The sequence below is a fragment of the Erinaceus europaeus genome, chromosome 19 (genome assembly GCF_950295315.1).
Source record: "Erinaceus europaeus chromosome 19, mEriEur2.1, whole genome shotgun sequence".
Lineage (NCBI taxonomy): Eukaryota > Metazoa > Chordata > Mammalia > Eulipotyphla > Erinaceidae > Erinaceus > Erinaceus europaeus.
Window position 1 is genome coordinate 25,295,675 of NC_080180.1, and position 27,809 is coordinate 25,323,483.

The following is a 27,809-nucleotide window of genomic DNA, read 5'->3' on the forward strand; positions in this document are numbered from 1 at the left end:
TATAGCCACAGACCCTTTGGAATATAACTAAAATATGCCTACTAGCTATCTACAGAACAGTGATACCCCCCCCACACACACCCTAACTCTTCATCTGCACTACCCCAGCCTTTAGGTTCATGATTAGTCAACAACTTGTTTGGCTTTATGTGTTAACTCTCTTTTCAGCCACCAGGTTCCAGATGCTTAGCATGATGCCATCCAGACTTCCCTGGACAGACGACCCCACCAATGTGTCCTGGAGCTCCGATTCCCCAGAACCCCGCCACACTAGGGAAAGAGAGAGGCAGGCTGGGAGTATGGATTGACCTGTTAATGCCCATGATCAGCGGGGAAGCAATTACAGAAACTGGGCCTTCCACCATCTGCATCCCACAATGACCTTTGGTCCATACTCCCAGAGGGCTAAAGAATAGGAAAGCTATCAATGCAGGGAATGGGATATGTATTTCTGGTAGTGGGAATTGTGTGGAGTTGTACCCCTCTTATCCTATGATTTTGTCAGTGTTTCATTTTTATAAATAAATAAATAGTAATAATAATAATAAGAAGAAAAAAACAGAGGGGAGAAAGAATAGAATGAATGAGGCAAAAAACAGTATTAGCAAGATTAAGGATGAATTAGAAACAACTAAAAAAGAAGTAAGAGATCTCAAAAAGACATTAAGAGATACTGAAAACAACAACAGAGACCTATGGGATGACTTCAAAAGAAATAATATACGCATTATTGGCTTACCAGAGGAAGAAAGAGAGGGAGGGAAAGGAAGCATTCTAGAGGACATAATAGCTAAGAACTTTCTCAGTCTAGACAACATAAAAGTTCAAGAAACCCAGAGGGTCCCAAACAGAATTAAACCAGACTTATAGACACCAAGACACATCATATTTAGAATGAAAAGGAACAAGGATACAGAAAGGATCCTGAAGGCTGCAAAAGAAAAACAAAGAGTAACCTACAGGGGAAAACCCATACGATCAGTGGTGGACTTCTCCACAGAAACACTACAAGGCCAGAAGAGACTGGCAAAATACCTATCAAGTGCTCAATGAGAATGGCTTTCAACCTAGACTACTATATCCTGCTAGGCTATCATTCATACTAGATGGAGGCATTAAAACCTTCTCAGACAAGCAAAAGTTGAAGGAATCAACTATCGCCAAGCCTGTCGTGAAAGAAGTTCTGAAAGGTCTCCTATAAACAGCAGACTACCATAAATATACCATATACCAGAGCACTCTAAAAATGTACAATAATGGCGTTAAAATATCTTCAGTCAGTGATATCAATAAATGTCAGTGGTCTGAATTCACCAATTAAAAGGCACAGAGTAGTAAGATAGGTCAGAACACACAACACAACCATATGTTGTCTGCAGGAATCCCATCTAACTCAACAAGACAAACACACTCCAAGTGAATGAAAGCATGGAAAACTACCATACAAGCTAATGAAACACACACACACAAAAAAAAAAAACTTGCAGAAACAACTAAGCTCACCTCTGACATGCTAGACCTTAATATAAATAAAATTTAAAAGATAGGGATGTGGGGGTCGTGTGGTAGCACAGCGAGTTAAGCGCACATGGCACAATGTGCAAGGACCAGCATAAGCATCCCAGTTCCAGCCCCTAGCTCCCCACCTGCAGGGGGGTCACTTCACAAGCAGGGAAGCAGGTCTGCACGTGTCTATCTTCTCTCCCCCTCTCTGTCTTGCCCCCTCTCGATTTCTTTCTGTCATATCCAGTAACAACAGCATCAGTAACAACAACAGTAATAACCACAACAACGATAAAACTACTGAGACAACAAAAGGAAAAAAAAATAGCCTCCAGGAGCTGTGGATTCATAGTACAGGCACTGAGCCCCAGCAGTAACCCTGGAAGCAAAAAAAAAAAAAAAAAAGAATGAACATTACTTAGTGCTCAGAGGATCAATCAATCAAGGGCACTTAATGATTATTAACACCTATGCACCCAAGGAGAGGCCATCTAAATACAACAAACATCTTTTGAAAGAGCTACAGCAATATATTAACAGCAACACAGTATTAGTAAGGGACTTCAACACCCCACTCTCTCAACTTGACAGATCATCTAGGGAGAAAATCAGTAAAGAAATGAAGGAGGCAAATGAAGAGATAGATAAACTAGAGCTATTGGACATTTTCACAGTGAATTTTCAGCCCATCTTGGATGGAGCTTGAAGAAATCATGTCAGTGAAGTAAAAACACGAAGGATGGTGGTCCAGGAGGTGGCGCGGTGGATAAAACATCAGACTCTGAAGCATGAGGTCCTGAGTTCAATCCCTGGCAGCACATGTACCAGAGTAATGTCTGGTTCTTTCTTTCTCTCTCTCCTTCTCTCTTCATGAATAAATAAATAAAATCTTAAAAAAAAAAAAAAAAAACACGAAGGATGAATATGGTTGATCTCATTCACAGGCAGAATTTGAAAAACAAGATCAGAAGAGAAAACACTAAGCAGAACTTGGACTGAGTTGGTGTAAAAGTAAAAAAACTTGGGTGGATGGGTGAGGGGCTGGAGTTCAGGTCCTAGAACAGGATGGCAGAGGACCTAGTGTGGGTTGTATTTTGTGGAAAAATGAGAAATGTTATGCATATACAAGCTATTGTATTTACTGTTAACTGTAAAACATTAATCCCCCAATAAACAGATAATAAAGGGTTGAAGAGGGGTTTTCAATGAGCTTTGGTTGGTATAGTGATGGGGCAGCATATTTTGAAGAAGTGAGAGATCCTACATCTAAACTGTATATGACTTCACCAAACCAGTTACCTCAAACATTAAACTTTTTACATCCTATTTGCTTTTTTTCTTCTATAAACATGGCGTAGGATAGATAAAGTCTGTAAAGCAAAGTCTGTAAATAGATTGATAGAAATATTTCTAGCAGGGTTTATGGCAGCTCATATTGAAGAAGACCTTTAGTTCTTTGACCTAAACTGGAAAATCCTTGGTCCTATTATCATTCAAGAAATATTTATTGGGAGTCAGGCGATAGCGCAGTGGGTTAAGTGCAGGTGGCGTCAAGTGCAAAGACTGGCATAAGGATCATGGTTCAAGCCCCTGACTCCCCACCTGCAGGGGAGTGACTTCACAGGTGGTGAAGCAGGTCTGCAGGTGTGTATCTTTCCCCCTCTGTCTTCCTCTCCTGTCTCGATTTCTCTCTGTCCTATCCAACGACAGCAAAAACAATAATAATAGTAACCACAACAATGATGGAACAACAAGGACAACAAAAGGGGAAAAAAATGGTCTCCAGGAGCAATGGATTTGTGGTGCAGGTACTGAGCTCGGCAATAACCCTGGAGGCAAAGAAAAAAAAAAGAAAAGAAATAGAAGAAATAGATGTTAACATGTTCATCCTGACCCTGTGTTAGTACAGTTCTCAACTTCAAGGTAGATTCCTAAGCTCCCACCTTTAGGACATGCCAGTATCCCAAGGACATGAGTGTACTTCTTGAAACTAATCCACAACTACAATTCTATTTTCACAGAGCTCTTCCTCTAAACCTGATGTGAGAAGACAATTTTACTATTTTGAATATGTATAGGACAGTGTTTAAATCCTTTGTAATCATCTGTCTAGTCTACTGATGACAGTTTGTGGTATTAACTTGTCCTTGAAAGTTTGGACAGTTATTTTCTCCCTGTGTAGAATATTTATTTTTTTCTTGACACCACAATCACAAACCTTTGTCTCTGAACTCTCCTGATCTCATTGGTGGAGAAGTTGAAGCTTGAGCTGTGATAACCCCAGAGAATCTTACTTGCCCTTTTCTTTATTTTTATTATAAATTTAAAAATTTTTTTCTTACTTTCTTTATTGGGGATTAATGATTTACAGTGAACGGTAAATAGAATAGTTTATACATGCAAAACATTTTCCAGTTTTCCACATAATAATGCAACCCCCACTAAGTCCTTCTCTACCATCATGTTCTAGGACTAGGACTTTCTCCCCAACTCACCCACCATCCTTTACCTTGGTGTACTACACCAACTCCAGTCCAAGTTTTGCTTAGTGTTTTCTCTTCTGATCTGTTTTTTCAACTTTTGTCGTATTCATCCTTCTGTTTTTGAATTAATTATCTTACTTAACATGATTCCTTCAAGCTACATCCAAGATGGGCTGAAAAAGGTAAATTCACTATTTTTAATACCTGAGTAGTATTCCATTGTGTATATATACCACAACTTGCTCAGCCAATCATGTTGTTGACACCTGGGTTGCTTCCAGGTTGTGGCTATTACAAATTGTGCTGCTATGAACATAGGTATACAAAAATCTTTTTGGATAGGTGTGTTGGGCTCCTTAGGATATATCCCCAGGAGAGGAATTGCAGGGTCATAGGGTAGGTCCACATCTAGCCTTCTGAGAGTTCTCCAGACTGCTCTCCATATGGATTGGACCCATTTACATTCCCACCAGCAGTGCAGGAGGGTTCTTTTGACCCCACAACCTCTCCAGCATTTGTTGCTACTACTTTTTCTGATGTATGACATTCTCACAGGAGTGAAGTGATATCTCATTGTTGTCTTTATTTACATTTCTCTGACAATCAATGACTTGGAGCACTTTTTCATGTGTTTTTCAGCCTTTTTGGATCTCTTCTGTGGTGAATATTCTGTCCATGTTCTCTCCCCATTTTTGGATGAGGTCGTTTGTTTTCTTGTTGAGTTTGGCAAGCTTTTTATATATTTTGGTTATTAGCCTCTTATCTGATGTATATTACCTGTCCTTTTTGTGACTATCCTTTTTGTGTCTGTCTTAGAAAGATTTCTCCAGGTTGTCATTGTTCTACTGGATCACCAAACAGCAGCCATCCATAGAGGCAGAATCTTTTTTTGTTTTCCTTGCCTCCAGGGTTATTGCTTGGGCTTTGTACCTGCACTACAAATCCACTGGTCTTAGAAGCCGTTTTCTCCATTTTGTTACCCTTGTTGTTGTTGCCATTGCTGTTGTTGTTATTGGATAGGACAGAAAGAAATAAAGAGAAGACAGAGGGAGAGAGGAAAATAGATACCTGCAGACCTTCTTCACCACTTATGAAGCAACCCCCTGCAGGTAGGGAGCTGGTGGCTTGAACTGGGAACCTTATGCCAGTCCTTGGCTTCACACTATGTGCACTTAACCTGGTGAGGTTCCACCTGGCCCCTGGCAAAATCTTTTAAGTAACTTCTCACCTTCGTGATCCCCCCCCACACACACACACAAACACATCCTTTTAAACACCTCCCCAGCAAATCCAATACATCCTCTAGCTTCTCTGGGTCAGCAAAGGTCTGATTTTATTCATAGCACTATCAAGCTATAAATCTGCTGAGCTTTTGACTCTCTGTCCAGCCCTTCTGCTTCTGTCAGCATCAGCAAAATGCATAATAGAGAAAATAAGCAAAAAAGGCTAATAACACTCATCTGAATTAAATAATCTCTTTGACTACCTCAGTTCATTTCATTTTAATCGAAGTTCCAGAGGGTAATTTTAGGTTTAAAAATTCTGCTTCCTTTTTGTGTGTAGTCCCCTTGTTCAATGATCAGTTCCTTTCATTATGCATGCACCTGTATTATATTATTTCCTCATACATGTCCTCAATAACATATGTTGAATAATGTACTGAACTCATTTGGGGTTTTATCTACTATCACAGGTGCCCATTTTTTAAAATGACCGCTTATAGTCCTTTTAGATGAATTGATATATGCCATTTCTGTATACATACTGACAAAATTTATTAGAATTCGGAGAACAAGGAGCTCAGTGGAAGCAGTGCAAGCATTTAGGGTTCTGGAAATCTGATTTCCCTTTAAGCTTCTTTTTGTCAACCTCAGTTCATAATTCCATATATAGAATGCAGGACTGATTGCTTCTCTTTGTCCCTTAGGGGAAAGCACAGTGGAAGATTAAATTCTGCTCCCCTGTTGGTATCTCCCTCACGTCTTCCCAGAGACTTACAGCTGCTTGGTTAATTGCCTGTTGCTGCTGTCTTATCCCAACCATTATTTGCTGAGGGCTGTACATTTTCCGTTGGCTGCTCTCTTGGCCCTGACCCAAGGCCCGGGTGAGGAATATGTTGGAAATTGATGAAAGCAGAGTCCAAGTTTGTTTGGAAATAAAAATAATAACATTTCTTCATATTTATATAGCTCTTCACTGGTGATGTAATTCTTTTGCACCCAGAATCTCATTTGAGCCATACAACAGTTCTGTGCTGGTAATGTACCTAAGTATAGCAGTGCAGATAATTCAAACCAGTAGTAATACCATCCATATCCAGTCGTACCACATGTCCATCTGCAGTGCTATAGACATAACTGTCATTAATTAAATAACAGTTTGGGCGGGGGGAACTTCCTATAAGCACATTTTAAGGATCTATAGTGAACTAGACAATTTCTAGCACTGCATGTCATTTGTTTGTCACCAGGTGAGACAACTGAAATGTAACAGAAGGGATATAAGATGGAAGGAAGTGTGCAGTAGAGGCTAACCTGTACCTCAGTAAAATGAGTTCTTCACCTTAGATATTTTAGAGAAAACCCAGTGAGCACTTGTTGTTAAGTTTTGTTGAGTGTCTTAAGTTGGAGGAGAAACACTGAGGAAACTATTTGAAATTTAACACCTTAGTTATGCAGGTTGATCTCTTCCAATGCACTTAAAATGGTTAGCTTTCCTGTGAATGCAGATCCAGTTTTTAGGGATTCCTTCCCTTTCATTCTAGAGGCATGCCCTCCTAAGTGTTTTCTTGTTCTTTCTCCTGAAAAAAAAAAACCTTAAATAAGAAAAATATTTGTGGCTATTTTGCCTGCTTTTTAGGGATTAGTGTCTGAGGAGGTTTGCAGCTGTTCCACACATTCCTAAGGGATGCAGCCCTTTTTCTGTAAGTGCCCAAGTATTACACAACCTTAGATTCCAGGGGTGGAGAAACTAAAAAACAGGTAGATGAAAAAAATATAAAATCAAATTTCAACCTTCTAACCAAATGAAGCTCCCTTGGCTCCAGCAACCCCTAATAAAATGAGACTGCAAAGCTGCTCCAGCAGGAAACCACTCTCAGAGAACCTTAATGTGCTCCCTATGAAACTACATCTCGTTGACTTGCTTATTTTTCCCACTGAAGTCTATTTCATCTTTGTTCATATTGACTGGGGAAATTGTCTCTACAGTTTGTTTATGTTCTTCTAATACAAGGCTTTCACCTCTCCTGCTCTCATACTACCTGAAAAATAAATAAACAAATAAATAAATAAATAAATAAGGCTCAGTTGAAAGGAGGCATATGATTGAGAAAGCATGAGGTCACAGAACTAGAGATGCTGTATGAAATGTTGTAATAATAGTAAGAGAGTGGAACTCCTACATGAATCTAATAACATTTGTATGTATATCTAATATAGTTTTTAAATCATAAATTCATTCCTTCCTTGCTACCTTCAGCCCTCCCTTCCTTCCTTCTTTCCCTCCCTCCTTTCTTTCTCTGGGGCTTTACTGGTCCAAGGTCACTTACTCAAAGAAAGATAGAGAGGAAATGAGAGGTAGAAAAAGAAACCACAGCACCAGATCTTCCTTCAATGCAGTGGGGCCTAGGCTAGAATCTATGTGATGAAAATGGTAAAGCAGGACACTATTCAAGAGCCATTTTACCAGTCCCATAGAATCTAAAATAATTGCCAATGCTCCTTTTTTTTTTTATCTTTTTAATTCACATTGGATAGAGGCAGAGAAAAATTGAGAGAGGAGGAGGGAGAGAGAGAGAGGGAGAGGGAGAGGGAGAAAGAGAGAGAGAGAGAGAGACTGAGACTTGCAACCCTGGTTCACCACTTGTGAAGCTTTCCCCCTGCAAGTGGGGAATGGGGGCATGAACCTAGGTCTTTGCACATTATCATGTGCACTCAACCAGGTATGTCACCACCCAACACCCTCTTTTATTTGTTTATTTGTTTGTTTGTTTAAAAAGGAAGACATTAACAAAACTGTAGGATAAGAGGAGTACAACTCCACACAATTCCCACCACTAGATCTCTATATCCCATCCCCTCACCTGTTAGCTTTCCCATTCTTTATTCCTCAGAGAATATGGACCCAAGGTCATTGTGGGTTGCAGAAGGTGGAAGGTCTGGCTTCTGTAATTGCTTCCCCGCTGAACATGGGCGTTGACTGGTCCGTCCATACTCCCAGCCTGCCTCTCTCTTTCCTTAGTAGAGTGGGTCTCTGGGGAATCGGAGCTCCAGCACACATTGGTGGGGTCGTCTATCCAAGGAAGTCTGGTCGGCATCACGCTGGCCTCTGGAACCTGGTGGCTGAAAAGAGAGTTAGCATACAAAGCCAAACAAATTGTTGAACAATTATGGACCTAAAGGCTGGAATAGTACAGATGAAGTGTTGGGGGGTACTCACTGCAGACTATTGTGTACTTTTGCTTTCAGGTATACATTTTGCCCTAGTTTATGGATACGTGTGAGCATTTACTCTATCTCATGGGACCTGGTCTATATCTAGGTTTTGGGATTTTGTTAGGAAGTGAACCACCTGGAATGGAATTCAGGAATACTATGAAAGGAAAGATCTCACCCGAGTAATGAAGGTGAAGGTTTGACATTCCATGCCTGACATTTGTGGACACAGTCTGAAGTGAAGTATGCTGAGGTGGCACTTGTTGCATTGATTAGGTTGTGATCGGCAGATGCAGTATTATTTGATATGAATTGAGAGAAGCATGCAGGAAAGTGCTCCCCACCCTAAGGTTCCAGGACTGGGGGAAATATAGGCTCTATAGTGGAAATGTGAGGTTCCTGCTGTCTTAGGGTTCAAGAAGACAATGGATAGTTATTGTTATCATGAAATTATTTGGTAATTGGGTTAACTTTGAAAAGTCCCTTTGTTAGGATTTGCTGTATAATACCCAACATCTTGTATATAGCTGTGCCACCAGTTGCTTCTGCTCTCCCTGGTTTAGGCTTTTGAGAGTGTCAACATATCAAAGACTCATCCTATATATTAAAAAGACTCAGTCTGTGCTTTAAAAAGTTTGAGACATACACTCAGTTTTTCCCCTCTCATTAATTAAATAGTGATTTATATGACTACACTTTAATAGGAGTGTACATAAACACCATTCCCACCACCAAAACTGTGTCCCATCCCACCCCCTCCACCACCACCACCACCGCCCCGGATAGCCAAATGTCCACCCTAACCCTCACCACAGGGATTTTACTTTGGTGCCCTACTCCAGATTTAGTCAAATCCTGCTTTTAGTTTCCCTTTCTGTTCTTCTTTCTCAACTTCTGTCTATGAGTGGGATCATCCCATACTCATCTTTATCTTTCTGACTTAGCTCACTTAACATAATTCCTTCTAGCTCCTTCCAAGATGGGTCAGCAAATGTGGGTTCATTGTTCTTAATAGCTGTATAGTATTCCATTGTGTATGTATACTACAGCTTTATCAGCCACTCCTATGTTGTTGGGCACCTGGGTTGCTTCCAGGCTTTAGCTATTATGAATTGTGCTGATATGAACATAGGATTACACATATCTTTTTGATTGGGCATTATGGAATCCTTGGGGTATATCCCCAGGAGAGGAATTACTGGGTCATATGAAAGGTCCATGTCTAGCCTTGTGAGAGTTCTTCAGACTGCTCACCAAAGAGGCTGAACCAATTTACATCCCCACCAGCAGTGCAAAAAGTGTTCCTCTGTCCCCACAGCCTCTCCAGCATTTGTTGCTCCTGTCCTTTTTGATGTATGCCATTCTCACAGGAGTGAGGTGGTATCTCAGTTGTTGTCTTTATTTGCATTTCTCTGACAATCAGCGACTTGGAGTAATTTTTCATATGTTTGTTAGCCTTTTGGATCTCCTCTGTAGTGAATGTTTTGTTCATATCCTCTGCCCATTTTTGGATGGGGTCATTTGCTTTTTTGGTGCTAAGTTTGCTGAGCTTTTGTATATTTTGGTGATTAGTCTCTTGTCTGATGTATGGCATGTGAAGATCTTCTCCCATTCTGTGAGGGGTCTCTTTGTTTGTGTGATAGTTTCTTTGGCTGTGCAGAAGCTTTTCAATTTGATGTAGTCCCATTGGTTTGTTTCTGCTTTAGTCTTCCTTGCATTTGGGTTTGTTTCATCAAAGATGTCCTTGAGATTTAGGTTGGAAAGTGGTCAACCAATGTTTTCCCCTAAGTATTTGATAGTTTCTGGGCTAACATCCAGGTCCTTTATCTATTTGGAGTTGATTTTTGTTTCTGATGAGATAAGGTGGTTCAGTTTCATTCTTCTGCATGTTTCAACCCAGTTTTCCCAGCACCATTTATTGAAGAGAGCCTCCTTCCTCCATTTAATACTTTGGGCCCCCTTATCAAAGATTAGATGTTCATATGTGTGATGATTTAGTTCTGGGCTTTAAATTCTGTTCCACTGGTATGTGTGCCTATTTTTGTTCCAGTACCAGGCTGTTTTGATGATTATGGCCTTTTTTAAAGTAAAATTTTTGCATAGAGCCCCATATATACAACACATTATGCTGTATTTTGTCAGTAAAAATGTACTCTTAAAGTACAGCTTTATTTTTGTTTTTTATAGTTAACAACATTTATTTATTTATTGCAATATTTTTCTTTTATTTGTAAAATAGAAAATATTGACAGAACCATAGAATAAGAGGGGTGAAATTCCATGTATTTCCCACCACCAGAGTTCCATATCCCATTCCCTCCATTGGAAGCTTCCCTGTTCTTTATCTCTCTGGGAGCATGTACCCAAGGTCATTATGGGGTGCAGAAGTTGGGAGGTCTGATTTCTGTAATTGCTCCTCCGATGGACATGGGCATTGACAGGTTGATCCATACTCCCAGCCTGTCCCTATATTTCCCTACTGAGTCAGGGCTCTGGAGAGATGGGGTTCCAGGGTACATTGGTGAAGTCATCTGTCCAGGTGAGTCAGGTTAACATCATGTTAGCATCTGCAATTTTGGTGTTTAGAATCTGTATTCCTTTGCTTCTTACTTTGTGAATCTGAATTGTATTATTTTATGTGTGTAAAGCTCTATAGAAAAATAACCAATAGAGACCACCAAGTCATGTTCATCTACAAAAGTAGATGGAAACCAGTAGAAATGTTCAGTAACCGTGAGACCTGCCCTTTGAAAAAGCAAGGCTAGAGGCTCGAGAGTTAGCTTAGCAGGTAGATAGTGGAGCTGTGCTTTGCTGCTTCTCTCATAATACATGGAGGTTGTGTGGTTGCTTGGGGGAGAATTTAGGAAAAAAATGTGTCTGGAAGATACCTGTGGTAGTCTACAATCAATAAATTCTGAAACTTTTTTTTCTTTCTACTAAGGTTATTGCTGATGCTTGATGCTTACATAGAATCCACAACTCCTGGAAGCCATTTTTTTCCTTTTCATTTTGATAGCAATAGGAATTTGGGGGGGGGGCTGTAGAGAGAGGGGAAAGAGAGGGACCTGTAGCTCTGTTTCAGTTGTGTAGTTTCACCCTTCAGGTGGGGGATTGGTGGCTTGAACCTGGGTCTTTGTGCACTGTAATGTATGTACTCTACCAGGTATGCCACTGCCTGGCCCCAAGCATCAAACTCTTGTTGGAAATGTGGGAGTTCTTTGTGGCTATGGTGTTTTAGAGTCTATAAAGTGTCAGGTTCTTTACATTCATTTTTGCTATGCTATGCTGCTAGCACCTTTTGTTATGCTCATTTGACAAAGGAGTAGAAGTTCAGAGTTTAAGATATGTGTCACTAGTATTTAAATCCAACAGGGCTATGTGTGCCCCCAACACTACTAGTTTGAAGGATCCACTTGGCTTTCTACATTTCATTATGACTTTTAGGTATGTTTCCAGCATCCTATGACTTTAGCAGTTTTTGCTTAAGCTTTATAGTTAACATGAAGATGGATCAGAAATATTTTCTGGGAGGATGGTGTCAGAGTTGAGAGTAGAACTTGAAAGCCAGATTAAGACAAAGAATAGTTTTCAAACTTGAAATATACATACCACATCAATTTGACCTGGAGCCCTCCGTATATATTTATATTTAGCACAGGAACCTGTAAAACCTCTGAGTTCCTGTCAGTCTGAGCTCACAGTCAATAGTCACAGCTGGGAACCTTCAAAGCTGCACTCATTATAGGACCAGTCTTCCTGGAGTTGGCAGAGTAACATGACTCAGTCTCCCTCCTTGCTAGTTTATAGTGAAAGTAAGGTCCTAGAGAGGCCCTCAGAGGGCTTTTGATGACATTCCTGATAGAAATGACCACTGATGGTAAAGAAAGAGATCCGTGTGCTCGGGTGGTGGCTCACCTGGTTATGTACACACACTACAGTGTACAAGGACCCAAGTTTGAGCTCCTTCATCCCCACCTACGGGGGGAAGCTTTTTTAGTGCTGAAGCAGGGCTGCAGGTGTCTTTCTCCCTCTCTGTATCCTCCCTCCTCTCAATTTCTGGCTGTCTCTGTCCAATAAGTAAATAAAAATAATAAAAATATTCAGAGAGAGAGGGAGGGGGAGGGGGGAGAGGGGGAAGAGGGGGAGAGAGGGAGAGAGAGAAAAAGAGAGAGAGAGAAAGAGAGAGAGAGAGAGAGAGAGAGAGAGATCTGTTAGAGTCCTGGGCCCAGTGTCTATGGGGGAATTCACAGATTCCCTGATTAGGACCTCAGCTGATGCAGTGGTATGGTATTGGCCAAAATGGCCATCTTTAAGTTAGCCACTGTCTTGCCATTTTCCAGTTTTTGTAGTCCTTTGTTTGACAAGCTTAGACTTTCTCCAAGTAGTTAAAGCCTTGAATGCCATTTGTTGTAGCCAACTGGCATTAGATTTACAGAATCTGGACTTGAGTTAGGGAGGAAATAGACCTAGGTTTTTATTATAGTGTAGGTTACCCTCCAGTCCTTTTCCCATTTATTTGTTTGATAATTATTTTTTTAATTTTTATTTATAAAAAGGAATCACTAACAAAAACCATAGGATAAGAAGGGTACAACTCCACACAATTCCCACCACCAGAACTCCGTATCCCATCCCCTTCCCTGATAGCTTTCCTACTCTTTATCCCTCTGGGAGTATGTACCCAGGATCATTATGGGGTGCAGAAAGTTGAAGGTCTGGCTTCTGTAAATACTTTCCTGCTGAACATGATAATTCTAAAAAAAAGGTTGTTATAGGGACAATTGTCTTTTTAACATTTTTTTTGCCAGTATATCTCATGTCCAATTATACACAATGCTTCTTCTAAAGATTAGCAAGGGACCAGGGTGGTGGCACACCTGGTTGATCGCACATTACAGTGTTCAGGGTTCAAAGGTTCAAGCCCCCAGTCCCCACCTGCAGGGGAAAAGATTCACAGGTGGTGAAGCTGTGCTGTAGGTTATCTCTGTCTCCCCCCTACTTTCAATTTCTTCTCTGTGTCTATCCAATAAATAAAGATAATAAAAAAATTTTTAAAAGATTAGCAAGGGTTGATAATAGTATTGATGGCTTGTCAGAAGAGATTAAAAGATGGGAGAGTAAATCTTACTTGTTCTTAACTGGCTAGAGTGAATGAGAAAAATGAAGTAGGGAATAGGAGAGAAAGATATCTAAGCTGTAACCAAATAAATATTTGGTTACAGAATCAATGCTGCCTTCTATAGGCCATTCTGCTAGATTGCCACATTTATTAGGTCTAAGTCTAATTAAAAGGACTATTAGGCATTTTTACCTTGGGGCATATAATTGTCCCTAACATATGGAGATGTCGACACATGTTCACAGTTCCATAGACCCTATCCTATATCTAGCATCTGTAACTTTGTTAGAAAACTCAACATCTGAAATGGAACTTTGTGTTAGGAATGATCTCACTAGATTTAAGGAAATGGGAGGCTGACATCTCAGACTTGGCGTTCTCTGGAGACAATACAAAGGCAGTAGCAGCTTGAGTTGACATGGTGGCATCGGTAGTGTTGATTTACTTACAACTAACCCTCTTCACCTTTTTTAAAGTATATTTGTTACATGAGCAACTAGATTCTTTAATTTCCATAGAATTATTTTAATTTTTATGGGAAGACAAGTAGTCATAATGTTGCTACAGTGGTAGCCATTAAAATGTTAAGAGATTTTAACCACAAAAATGTAATGTCTGCGGCAGGACTGGGGGATAAATATAGAGCCATTTCAATTTGGACTCTAATATTCACCAGTTTGAAGCAACTTATTAGACAAATACTTGATTTAATGCTCTGCTGTGTTCTGAAGCCAAAGTAGGTGTGGTGTGATTATTTGTAAATAGTTACCTTACTGCAGAATTAAAACAGTCATTCTAAGTTTCAGTTCTGTAGACTACAAATCACAGGTGCTTAATACTAATAGTCTCGCCCTGGATGGAAGTAGTGCTGACTCCAGAACCCAGCCACTCTCAACCCACTTCTCTATAGTTAGACTGTAAGGAGGGGAGAAGGAAAAAGTAGAATAAACAGGTTTTGATTCTTTATAGTATCAAGAGTACTCTTTTTACGATCACAAGGCCTGACTTTCAATTCCAGTATTGCCCCCTTTTCAGCCACATGACTTTAAATAAGATACTTATTTCTTAGGATAAAACTGGAGGAAGGGGTTCGTGGTGAGTGAAATAAGCTAGATGAAGTAGGGCAAAGATTGAATGATTCTACTCAGAAGTAGGATGGAAGAAACAAAGCAAGAGGAATACATGGTAAGATATTAATGAACTATGATCTATTTTAGCAGATCCAGGGATTCAAAAGGTAGAAGTGAGCCCAGTGGATGTGGGGAAAAAAAGCTGGCAATTTGTTAGAGGGTGAAGTATGACTATACTTACTTAGGGGAGATGTGAAGCTGTATCCCTGTGACAATAACAAAACACCATTTCATCAAAAAATAAACATTTAAAAATCCATTATCATGTGTTCTTGGATTCAAATTAAATAATGTGTGTAGAAATCAGCCATGTAGGGCTGGGTGGTGGCACACTTGGTTGAGTACACATGTTACAATGTGCAAGGACCTGGTTTCAAGCCCCCAGTGCCCATCTGCAGGGGGAAAACTTTGCGAGTGGTAAAGCAGGGCTGCAGGTGTCTCTCTGTCTCTCTCTTTCTCTATACCCCATTCCTCTCGATTTCTGGCTGCTTCTATCCAATAAATAAAGATAATTTAAAAAAATAATTCAGCCATATGTCACATATATAATAAACCCCAAGAACATACACACACAAAAAAAAAAATCCTTACATTTCATTTCTCTTCTCAAAGAAACCCAACTTGCAGATACAGAATTTGATGGCTTTAATGAGTACTGGGTCACAACAAATTTCATTAGAAATAAACATCTAGGTTTGGCATGTTACTGCTCCACTCAGACTATAGAAACTTTAGTTTTCACATATAGCTTATACTGTTGGTTTTGTAGGACCTGAGATAATGGCTCAATCAATGAAATGAAAATATCCTTTAATAGGTTTTATAAAACTGAAGAGTGTTTGGTAACCTTTTCATGGTAAATGTCTGTAAAGTTTTCTTCACTAAATCCTATAGTAAATCATTGCTCTAGTGATCTGTCTTTAGACAGACTAATTTCTGGCTCTAACTTTAGCCACAGACCACATAAGAGTATAGGCTTTGGAATCAATTAGTCAGGACCTATTCTAGTTGGGCAACACAGGATTATGATCAGTAAAATGAGAATCATGCTATTTTTTTCTTACAGTAAAAAAGCTTAGAAAAATTGCTTAAAGGGATTCACCAAACTTCTTGACCATAGTAGATGTTCACCAGCTTTGCCTTTTCCTCTTTCTCTTTTGCTTCCCCTCCTTCTGAAGAAGCACTTTTCTCCACAGAACTTTTAGAAAAATAGAAATGTAGAAGTCCATCCTTAAAAAAGACATTTGTATTCTTGATTTGACTTTAGTTGATATTTTGTGATATAGATTATAATCATAGATTGACTCTAAGGGTTTATCAGTACTGAGTTTTTTTTCTCCCCCCGTCTCTTTACAGGAAGGATCAGAATGTACTTTCTCCAGTCAACTGCTGGAATCTCCTCTTAAACCAGGTGAAGCGGGAGAGCAGGGACCACACCACCCTGAGTGACATCTACCTGAATAATATCATTCCTCGATTTGTCCAAGTCAGTGAGGACTCAGGAAGACTCTTTAAAAAGGTATACAGAGGGAGTCGGGCTGTAGCGCAGCAGGTTAAGCGCAGGTGGCGCAAAGCACAAGGACCGGCATAAGGATCCCGGTTCGAACCCCGGCTCCCCACCTGCAGGGGAGTCGCTTCACAGGCGGTGAAGCAGGTCTGCAGGTGTCTATCTTTCTCTCCTCCTCTCTGTCTTCCTCTCCTCTCTCCATTTCTCTCTGTCCTATCCAACAACGACAACAACAATAATAACTACAATAATAAAACAACAAGGGCAACAAAAGGGAATAAATAAATAAAATAAATATTTTTTTAAAAAAAAGGTATACAGATATTTCTAATCAGACATACTTAGGTGGAACAGTGATACAGTCTTGTACATTAAATGTCTTTTTGAAATAATTTTTTACTAAATAAATTTATTAGAGAGAGACAATAATACTGCACAACTCTGGCGTATGGCAGTGCTAAGGATTGAACCTGGAATCTCTGAACCTTAGGCATGAAAGTGTGATCGACTTCTGTTGTGCTTTTTCCCTATAGAAAAAGGAATAACTTATTGGCCACTAAAAGACTTTGCACTTGTTCTTCATACTATGTGTTGATGAAAAGAAATGTTTAGTTATTTTTCTTTTTTTTCTTTAAGGAAAAAATTATTAGGGAAAAGTCACCACTTGCAGATTACAGCCTTAGGAATAGTATAATGCTATTCTGCACATATTGATCTTAATAATGAATGTGTTTGGTAAATATTCTTCAGGTGATTTGTGAACTGTTGAGATTCATGACTTCCAATATAATTTCATGTTTTGTTCTTTTGCATAATTTATCAAATTCATGTATATTTATGGTTCTGGTTTAATTCTCTTTCTGAGTCCTCCTCTCAGCTAAGGTGAACTCATGAATTTGGTTATTATTATTATAAATTCACTGTACGTATCAGTGGCTGAGTCAGCCTCTTAGAAGCCCAGGGTCCTCTTTTCTAGTGTTTCCTCAATTTCAGCTATGAATGGAATAATTGTTTAAGCTTTACCATTTATAGAAAATGAATATGAATAATCACTCCACAGATCATATGTACAAAGATGTGCAAAGCTATTTATTTCACTGACTTTATATATGGAGAATTTATTTGTTTCCAGTTGACCAATACGAGCAATAAGATTTGAAATTGGGAGAGATGGAACTTCAATAAGCAACACTGTGGTCAGTAAGAGCCATAGATCTTTGTCAGTTTTCTAAATTCTTAATGCTAAGAGAATACCCAATTCTTAGTAAGTCTAGAATTATTAGAGCTCAATCATTTTTAGTTATACCAACATGTAAAAAAAGACTTGATTTAGTGTTTTCCATCTACCTGTGAAGAAGTCTTCTAGTCATATTAAAGTATAGTCATCTGACAATGAAGAGAAAGCAAAGAGAGAGAACTCCCAGAATAATACCTGAATAATATCATTCCTTGATTTGTCCAAGTCAGTGAGGACTCAGGAAGACTATTTTTATTGGTCCAGCTGTGCTGTGGTTGAGGGCATTCTTGATTTAGGAGAGTGGGTATTTTTCACCATTTTCTTGTGGTTTCCAGCATCTGTTCCAGCTTGCTTATTTATTATTTATTTACATTAGTCTGCAACACTCAATGAAGTCTGTATGTGACTTGAATAAATACCTGTAGTTAATAATACTGTACTAAATAGTGAAAATATGCTAAGATTTTCAGGTGATCTATTATTACACAAAAAGATAAATATGTGAGAAGATTATTTTAATTCATTTGACTATATTCATTTTATTGTGTATATGTACACATATCAAATAATTATGTACACCTTAATGATATGCAACATTATTAATTACAAATGTATTTATTTATTTAGGTGGAACTTTGGTATAATCATATACTATTTTAACTCTTCTCTATCTTGATAGCCACTTATTATTATAAGGAAATGATTCATTGATGATTTCATTCTTCTCTTATCCTCCTCTCCCTCTTCCTTCACCACCCCCACCCTTTTTTTCCTAAGGCACTGCTCAGTTTTAGCTTATGGTGTTTTTGAGGATTGAACCTGGGACCTCACAGCCTCAGCCATAAAAATATTTTTGCATAACCATTATACTATCTCCCTATTCCTCTCCACTCATTTAAAAAATATATGTACTTATTAGTGTGAGAGAAACATAGCATCATTCTGGCACATGGGATGCTAGGGACCAAACTCAGGACCTCATGCTTGAGAATCCAGTGCTTTATCCATTTCACTATATCTTGGGCCTACTTCTATTTTTTTTTCTTTGTTTTGTTTTTGTTTATCTGAGAAAAATGTTCTCTAAGAAGAGGTTCAGCTATCCAGATTTCATCTAATTTCTTCTCTCCACTCCCCACCCCACCCCCTTTTTTTCCCTCTAGCTTTAGGAGGTTAGAGAAGAACCAAGCTAAGAGGGTTGTGTAGTCCCTCAAGATCTCTTGATATGTTTGTTTTGGGTTATTTAATGTTTATTTATTTTCCCTTTTACTGCCCTTGTGTTTTTCTTTTTTTAATTGTTGTTGTAGTTATTATTGTTGTTATTATTGATGTAATCATTGTTTGGACGAGAGAAATGGAGAGAGGAGGAGAAGACAGAGAGAGGGAGAGACCTGCTTCACCGCCTGTGAAGTGACTCTCCTGCAGGTGGGGAGCCAGGAGCTCGAACTGGGATACTTACGCTAGTCCTTGTGCTTCGCGCCACATGCACTTAACCCGCTGATATATGTTTATTTTGAAGGTAACAACCATATATCAAAGTCTAGAACATTTGCTCTCCAGAAGGAAAATCTGCCTGTGAATTCTATTTGTATTTCTGAGCTGTTGTGTGAAGAATTTTTATTTCTCATAAAAATGTGTATAATTACATTTCAGTGGAGGCAAATGGTATATCATAGGTTTTATACATTTAAAAAAAATACTAAACATATCTGTGTGCCTAGGCCAAGATCAGCAAGTAGAATATTTCAGTAACCCAGAAACAGTCCTCATGTGTCTAGTGATCAAGGAATTGACGATGGAGCTCCTCATTTTCAAAGATAACAGTTGTTCTGTTTTTTTTTTTTATTTTTTATAAAATATTTTATTTATTTATTCATGAGAAAGATAGAAGGAGAGAGAAAGAACCAGGTATCACTCTGGTACATGTGCTACCAGGGATTGAACTCAGGACCTCATGCTTGAGAGTCCACTGCTTTATCCACTGTGCCATCTCCTGGACCACTGTTGTGTTTTTTTAACAACAGAGATTAATTTTTTATGACTTAATGCTTTGTATCTATAGAGCCACTGGGCCAAGAGATAGCACAGTGTTGTTAGCATGTGGGATTTTCCTTTGAGAGGACCCAGATTTGATCCCCAGCACCACCATAGGTGAGAGCTGAGTGATTCTCTGGTCCAAATAAAATAAAATAAAATAAAATAAAATAAAATAAAATAAAATAACCAGAATTGTGTATAGTTTGTATCCTTTTGGGTCTAATTTCTCTAAGTCAACATTATGTTTTTGAGAGTTGTTCATATTTTTCCATATAGTTACCAATCATTGGACTTTCTCTTCATGTCTTTATAATTCTCTTTATATTCTTTATAAAGAATAATTCTCTTTAAATTTTACAAAGAATATAATTCTCTTTATATCCTTCTAATTTTGATGAATTAACAGTTAATTGGAGATTTGAATAGGATTGCTGAAATCTAGTTTTACCATCCCATAGGTGAATAAGCTCTTTGTTTTCTCTCTTGGGGTACTAATATAGGCAGAGAACTCTTAAGGTGGAGTCTGGCTTAATGGAACATAAGAGTAATTTAAGTCTTTTGTGGCTGGATGAGAACTCTGCTTTTCTAATAAATGACTCTGCCCAGAATTTTTGTTGTTGTTGTTGTTGTTGTTGTTGTTGTCTTATAAAGACAGAAGTTGAGGGGGCTGGGTGGTAACACAGCAGATTAATCACATGGCGCAAGAACTGGCATAAGGATCCCCATTCAACCCTCTAGCTCCCCACCTGCAGGGGGATCGTTTCACAAGTGGTGAAGCAGGTCTGTAGGTATCTTTCTCTCCCCCTCTTTGTCTTCCCCTCCTCTCTCAATTTCTCTCTGTCCTATCCAACAACAACAACAGCTATAGCAACAATAACAATAACAACCACAACAAGGGCAACAAAATGGGAAAAATGGCCTCCAGGAACAGTGGATTCATAGTACAGGCACCAAGCCCCAGCAATAACCTTGGAGGAAAAATAAATAAATAACAGAATTTGAGTGGGGAGGGAGAGATAAGGAGAGAGAACGAAAGCCTCCTAAACCACTGCTTCACCACTTGTGAAATTTCCCTCCTGCAGATGGGGGCTGAAGGCTTGAACCCAGATCCTTGCACATGGTGTGCCCTCAGCCAGGTGCACTACTGACTGGCCCCTATAGTTCTTAGTTTTTTAGTAATTTGTGTTAAGTGTGTTCAGTGAAAATAACTAGCATCCCACTGGTTAAGACATGGTAATCAACAAGAGAACCCAGGAATGGATCTGGCTATGTTGTCCCTCATGTGGTCTCCATAATTCCTTCTAAATCTTATATACTGTAGTTCTATGATGACAAGGGTATCTTATGGTGGAAACTTCCTTCTAGTTATTGGGTGACCGTTATCAAATTGTGATAGATGAATTTCAGATTCAGAAATAAAAACATATAAAAGTAGGCATGGATATGGAAAGAGGAAGCTAATTTAGTCAAATGAGAACCATGTTTATTGAGGAATAAAACATTGTTTCAGATTCTGCTATCTATAGTAATCAGAAACCAATAGATGCCAAACTGGAATCCAAATGTACAAAATAGATAAAATTTTCATTTTACTTTCCAACTTAGTTCTAGTCACAAAAAGGAAAATTTATCTAGAGATAGGCTTAAGGAAAGATACCTTTATTCTAAGTTACATGTAAACAGCTCTGCTTTATGTGAGTTTGACTCTGTTTGTTCTTGGATAAAGTCACAGGTTTTCTTTTTATATCCATTTATGATCTATTAAGCTAACTAATGATTCATTGGAAAAGTTAATGATAATGAAAAACTCATGAATCTTTATGTGCCAAGTACAGTAAGCACTTTCTATACATTGTCTTGTTTAATTCCTACAATAGCTATAAAGTATTATTATCCCTATTTGTAAGCAGGAAACTGAGTTTTAGAAAGATTAGAGTGGGGGAAAAAAAAAGGCATAAGACTAGTATTTAAATCCAGTCATCTGGCTATAGAATCCAAAGCTGATGTCTACTCTTTTCTTCTTGTATTTTTAAGATTTACATGTGTTCGATATGTATAAACACAAGGAGAGTGCAGTTAATAAATACAGTAGCAACATTCTGTGTGGTTGAGAGGGGAAGGGAAGAGGCCATAGAAACTCAAACATGTACAAAAACATCTTACATGGAAACCCCTGCACACAAGGATGACAGAGCTCTTGCTCCAACACTATGGGCCAGGTGCTGTGGGGATGAGGAAGTATATTATGCTGGGTAAAAGGTATTTGGTATTTTTTGCTGTTTTCCACTGTATCCAGATATTTCACTTATTTACAGAATTAACCTAATCATTTCTCTTGCACAGAAACCTTCAAAGAGGTATGAAAGTGTTAAGTGCCAGCATTGTGTTATTTCTCCTACATGGGGTTTAGGCAAGCAGCTGGAAGTTCAGAGTGAAATAAGAGTAGCAGATTTGTCTCCCAGGGGGCAGGATCTATAACAAAGATACATTAAGTGTGAGAACTGACCAAAAATCTGGCCTACAGCTAATTTGGGGATGTCAGGGTGGCTACACAATTGGCCTTTCTATACTACTGGAACTCTTTAGGGGTGCTCCCTGCTGGCCCTCTGGTTTGTGGTTATTATGTCTTCTGGGACATATTTTACATTTTGCATGAAGCCATGGTAGAGATTCCTTTAGCTAAATATGACATCTGGAGAAAGTAGACTCCTGTCCACAACTTAGAAACAGACCCACTTTGTCTAGGATTCCAGGGGAAATTGAGCCCATTTGATGCTTTTGACATCTCCTTTCGTGTAATGAAAGCTTAGTCTGTCTAACCCCTTTTGGAACTGAGTTTTGGACAAATATTATTGCTGCCACCTTCGTTTGTTTAGTGTGATGACTTCAAAATGGTCGCCAAACACTGCCAAATCTGACTCTGAGCTCCTTGTAGTCCCTTTGAGCCTCATGTTCTAAATAACCCCAGAAAGTATAAATAATTTCTTCCTCAGTTTAAACTGAAATATATTTGGGTGTGCTTTTCTCCACAGGGCAGAGGACAATCCTGTTCTCTCTCTATTCACTTATCTTGAACACACCAAAATACCTCTGATTTTGCTTTTCAACAAACTTTTTCTTACCCTTAACAGCTGCTCATAGTTAGGCTTGGAAGCCAGTCAACTCAGAGAGTCATAAGACTCTCAGTTGCAGCTTTCTTTTTATAATATTTCAGATACCTCTGTTTTTATCTATATTAGCCTAAATTTCTGCAACAGAAACCTAAATTGAGAAAGCTAGGTCAGATTCCCAGTTGACTAGCAGTTCTCAACTTTGCCTGGGTATGAGAATCACTTAGGGAGTTAAAAAAAGAAAGAAAGAAAAATGTCTCCATGACCTTGAGTAGACAAAGAATTCTTAGGATGTAAAAACCATGAGCTATAAAAGGAAAAAGAGATAAATTAGACTTAATCTAGTACTGGAATTTTGCCTTTGGAAAGACACTGTTAAAAAAATAAAAGGTATGTCACAGACTAGAAGGAATTATTTGTAATACACATAAACTGACTATTACCAGGGTGATGCATAATAAACTCAGAATTAAATATTAAAAGACAGAATTAAGTATTAAATTTAAATATCAATAACAATTTAAACTACCCCCAATCTGTGTGTGTGCATAAGCGCCAGAACCTCCTATGTGCACTTTCACCATTTCTGAGGCAACCTCTTAATTTTTTAAAATTTAGAGTGTGAAAAAGCATCATAGCACTAGAACTTCCCTTAGTGCTGTAAAATTCTCATTTGGTATTGGAACTTAAATTTGTATCACACACAGCAACTGTCTTCTGTCCCCCAACTCTACCTACCAAATATTTTTAATGGGAAAATGATTTTTAATAGACACTCAACTAAAGAAGATATATAATTGGTCAACAAGTACATGAAAAGATGCCTAGTATCATGCATGTGTATATATTTTATGTATGAAATTCATCCTAAGTAAAGTTAACTTAAAAAAAAAATTTTTTTAAGTAATTTGCCAAAGCTTCACCCCACCATCGGTGGTAGACATAGGGAATTCTTACTTACAACAGAGTTAAAAACCACTGCTATACATATCTGCTTTCCACCTAGGGGAAACTCAAGAGCAGAAATAACAGCTGAGCTATATGGTTATGTCTGTATATTGACCATATTTGCACTTGTAACAGACTATTGAACCTTCTAAGTTGGCTTCTTTAGGCAACCCATTGTGCTTTCTGTACCTTATTCTTGGAGAGCAACAAAGGTTAGCTCTCACTTCACAAAACCAAGTCACACTAACTAGAGAATGCAAGAAGGAAACACTTTTCTCTAGAATTCAATCACAAGAGAACTGCCAGACCAGTCAGATTTCCTTTGGCACCAATGACATAGGTCTGGTAGTAAAAGAGGAGAAAAGACATTTGAAAGTAAAAGTGTTATAAATTGCCTCCTGTTTACTCATATTGGGTAAGGGGTTGCACTTTTTAGGGAGCCTTTGAGTCCAGCTCTTTGGCATTTGTGAAGGAAGATGATTCTAATATGAAAGGTGGCATGCTCTATGCTGGTGGTGTCATAAATAGTAGATGTGACTCACAGTGCTGGTTTAATTGAGAATCCCTAGTAGTTTTTATAGATTTAGTGAATGGAGAAAGATGAATTTCTAAAGGTATATCCCTGTGTACTGCCCTCTCAAGAAAGGATTTACTTGGAGACCTCTTTGGGGACAGTGGATGAGTGTTTTGTTGCTCCCTCTCTGCTCCAATCCAGCTCACACCCTATACCCTCACTGAATTGTTGTCTGGATTTCCTCCACATTACAATATGGTTACTAACAGCTTTGAGTAGTCCTTTACAGACAGCTCTTCCTATTGCCCAGTTTATCTTGTCGGTAACAAAAATCTGTTCTGATTAATTGAGCTTTACTCATATCTGATAGACATCCTTTCTGAACAAAATGAATAGGATGTGAAGCTGAGCTTATTTTAGTTGGAGATGGAAAACTGCCAGCTACTTCAAAGGTATCTCTGCTGATGAAGGGCATCAGGCTCTTTGCGAAAGCCAACACTCAGAGGAGCTTTGCAGCTAGTACTGTTCCTGGTGTTTTAGCTTTGGTTTCTGTGACACTGAGTCAGCTGCATCTGTATCCTCTCCCTTTGGGTTTCTCTCTGGGTGGTCCAGGCTTTTTTTTTCTTTTTCCCTCTCTCTATAAACTTAGGAAGATTCAGCTTAAAAGAATTTTGTGCATCAAAATGCCTGCTGTATTTGCTTACATATTTGCCTTTTATGTGTTTTAGTTCTCAGATATTTATCTACCTTTTGTGGCAGAGTTTAAGGTACTATGTTTAGAAGGTGCAAAAAATATAATTTACAATACTAGATCTTTACTTAATTTTTAAATTTTTTCTTAATTATTTTTATTTATTATGGATAGAAACATAAATTGAGAGAGTAAGGGGGAGATAGGGAGAGAAACAGAGAGACATCTTCAGCCCTGCTTCACCACTTGTGAAGCTTCCCCCTGCAGGTGGGAACCAAGGGCTTGAACCTAGGTTCTTGTGCTTTGTAACATGTGTGCTCAACCTGGTGGGTGTGCCACCTCCCAGCCCCTGTATTAGATCTTTATAAACCAAGGGATAATTAAGATACTCTGAAGGAAAGTAATAATAAAAAAAAACACATAGGAAGAGAAAAAGAAGTGTGATGAACAGAAAATTAAAAACTGTTCACATGCAATGTTGTATTTGAATATAGCATTCTATTGGAAAAGCATGTGATCAATTGGTATTTTAGTGAATACTTTAAACATAGCATTATGCCAAAATCAAATTGAGGAGTAATGTTTACCCCCAGGAACCTTAGGGCTTCTCAGTCTGCTTTTGAGTACACTTTGATCTCCTAACTCTCTGTGGGATGATGATACTACTACTAATAATAAGAATGCATTTTTTGTTGATGTATTATACCAAGGTAAAAGACTCAGATAGGGTGTGAAGGCTTAGGTCCTGGAATATGATGGCAGAGAAGGGCCTAGTGGGTTGTATTGTTATGTGGGAAACTGGGAAATGTTACGCATGTACAAACTATTGTATTTTACTGTTGACTCTAAACCATTAATCCCCCAGTAAAGAAATTAAAAACTAAAAAATAAGAATGCATTTTTAGAACATGCCTTTTATAAATATTACACATTGTAGTATGTCCTAAATGCTTATTTTTCTCTAATCATGTATTTTACGAGTTTTTTTAAAACATTTATTTATTTCCTTTTGTTGCCCTTGTTGTTTTATTGTTGTTGTTGTTGTTGTTGTTATTGATGTCATCAATATTGTTGTTGGATAGGACAGAGAGAAATGGAGAGAGGAGGTGAAGACAGAGAAGGGGAGAGAAAGATAGACAGACACCTGCAGACCTGCTTCACTGACTGGTTAATCACCTTCAACTTGTGGAATTGATTTTATGCTCTATTAAAAATGATCTATTTTGACCTTGTCCTACATTCTGTAGATCTAAGGCCTGACTATTCTTGAGTTTCCATGGAATACCCAAGATGTTTATAAAGTTTATAACTTGACAGGCTTTGTTTGAACTTCAAATTCTATCTTCCTTATAGTGGGTAGCAGATAGACTGACTACTGTTTCTAGTTTGTTTGGAATGTGAGACTTTCAGCTTTATCATTTCTAAAGTAGAATCAAACTACTAGTCAACCACAAAAAAAGAAAGCCAGGAAAACTTGAAAAAGGTGGAGATTTAGCAACATATTATAATGCTTATCTATGTCTCTTAATATTTTGTCTATCTTAAAGTTTTTTTGAAGTATGGCTGCCCCATATTCTTTTGTGACCCATCAGTTTATGTGATTTGTTTGCCAGTCTTTCACATTAACCCTGTGTTCTTTCTGATTTATTGAGTTTTCTTTAAGCAGCATATGGTTGGGTTCTGTTTCTTGACCCGTCCTACTGTTCTTTATGTTTTAATGGGTGAGTTCAGATTATGAGTCTTAGTGAAACTATGGATTTCATATATCTTTATATGGTATTGAATGTTCTTGCTTTCTCTTTTAGTGTTTGAGGATATTTATTTATTGATTTATTCATCCATCCATCCATCCATCCATCCATCCACTCATTTTTACCAGAGCAGTGCTCAGTTCTAGGTTATGGTGGTGCAGGTCCAGGGTTGAATCTGAGACACTGAAACTTAGTTTCTTTACATAACCATTATGCTATCTCCTTCACCCCTATTTTTTAAATATAATTCCCATAAGAACTGGTTTTATAGGGATACATTGCTTCAAATATTGCTAATATGAGAAGCTTCCCCCCCTCATCCAATCTGAATAACAGTTTAGTGGTATAGAATGTTCTCGGTTGAAAGTCTTTGTTACTGCTCTCTATTTCTTTTTTATTATTATCTATTCCCTTTTGTTGCCCTTGTTGTTTTATTGTTGTACTTATTGATGTCATTGTTATTGGATAGGACAGAGGAAATGGAGAGAGGAGGAGAAGACAGAGAGGGGACAGAAAGATAGACACCTGCAGACCTGCTTCACTGCTTGTGAAGTGACTCCCCTGCAGGTGGGGAGCCAGGGTTCGAACCGGGATTCTTACTGCTGGTTTTTGGCGCTTTGTGCCACATGCGCTTAACCTACTGTGCTACCGCCCGACTCCCCTGCTCTCTGAATATTTGCATTTCCTTCTGGCCTTTAGAGTTTCTATCAGAAAGGCTGCTGATAGTCATAGGAAGTTTCTCCTTTCGGTGATTCTTTGTTTTTATCCTGCTACCCTCAGGATTCTTTGCTTATCGTTTTATTTGTGCCAATTTTATTATGATAATTGTCAGAGTGTCAGCATATCTGCATTCATGTTCTTTGGTACTCTCTGAGTTCTGTAGATGTGTATATCTTCTCCTTTGCTCAATTTGGGGGGAGTTCTCAGTTATCTCCTGCAACATGGCATTCATTTCTTCTCTCATCTCCTTCTGGGAGATCTATGATGGATGGTATGTATGTGTATTTGTTTGTTTTTGCTGCCAGGGTTATTGCTGGAACTCCATGCCTACGTGATGACTTCACCACTGCCAGGGGCCATTTATTTTCTTTCTCCCTTTTTCTTTCCTTTATTTTGATAGAGGCAGAAACAGAAAGGAAAAGAGGGGTTGGGGAACATGAAGTAAAAATAAGAGACTTTTAGCAGTGCTTCACCACTTATGAAGCACCCTTGCCGTCTGAAAGTGGGGATTAGGGGCTTGGACCCAGGTCTTTGCACATGTATGCTTTGCACTTGTATGTTCAGTTGGATTGGTGCCCTCTGACCCCATTTGCTTGGTCCTTTTAATGTCCCACAAGCCTCTGCTG

The 27,809-nt window shown here is 38.6% G+C and overlaps 1 protein-coding gene across 13 annotated transcripts in view; it reads left to right on the forward strand.

The window, feature by feature from the left end:
* The window catches only part of SRGAP2 (SLIT-ROBO Rho GTPase activating protein 2), a 290,047-nt gene that overhangs the window by 149,377 nt on the left and 112,861 nt on the right, over positions 1–27,809 (forward strand). For 12 of the 13 annotated variants that reach the window (XM_060178745.1, XM_007523113.3, XM_060178749.1 and 9 more), the window contains one exon: positions 16,028–16,190. In XM_060178745.1, coding sequence (XP_060034728.1) covers positions 16,028–16,190 — 163 coding nt within the window. Of the gene's footprint in view, positions 1–16,027; positions 16,191–17,599; positions 17,674–27,809 lie in introns of those variants that run through there. The other variant, XM_060178753.1, reaches the window with a different exon arrangement.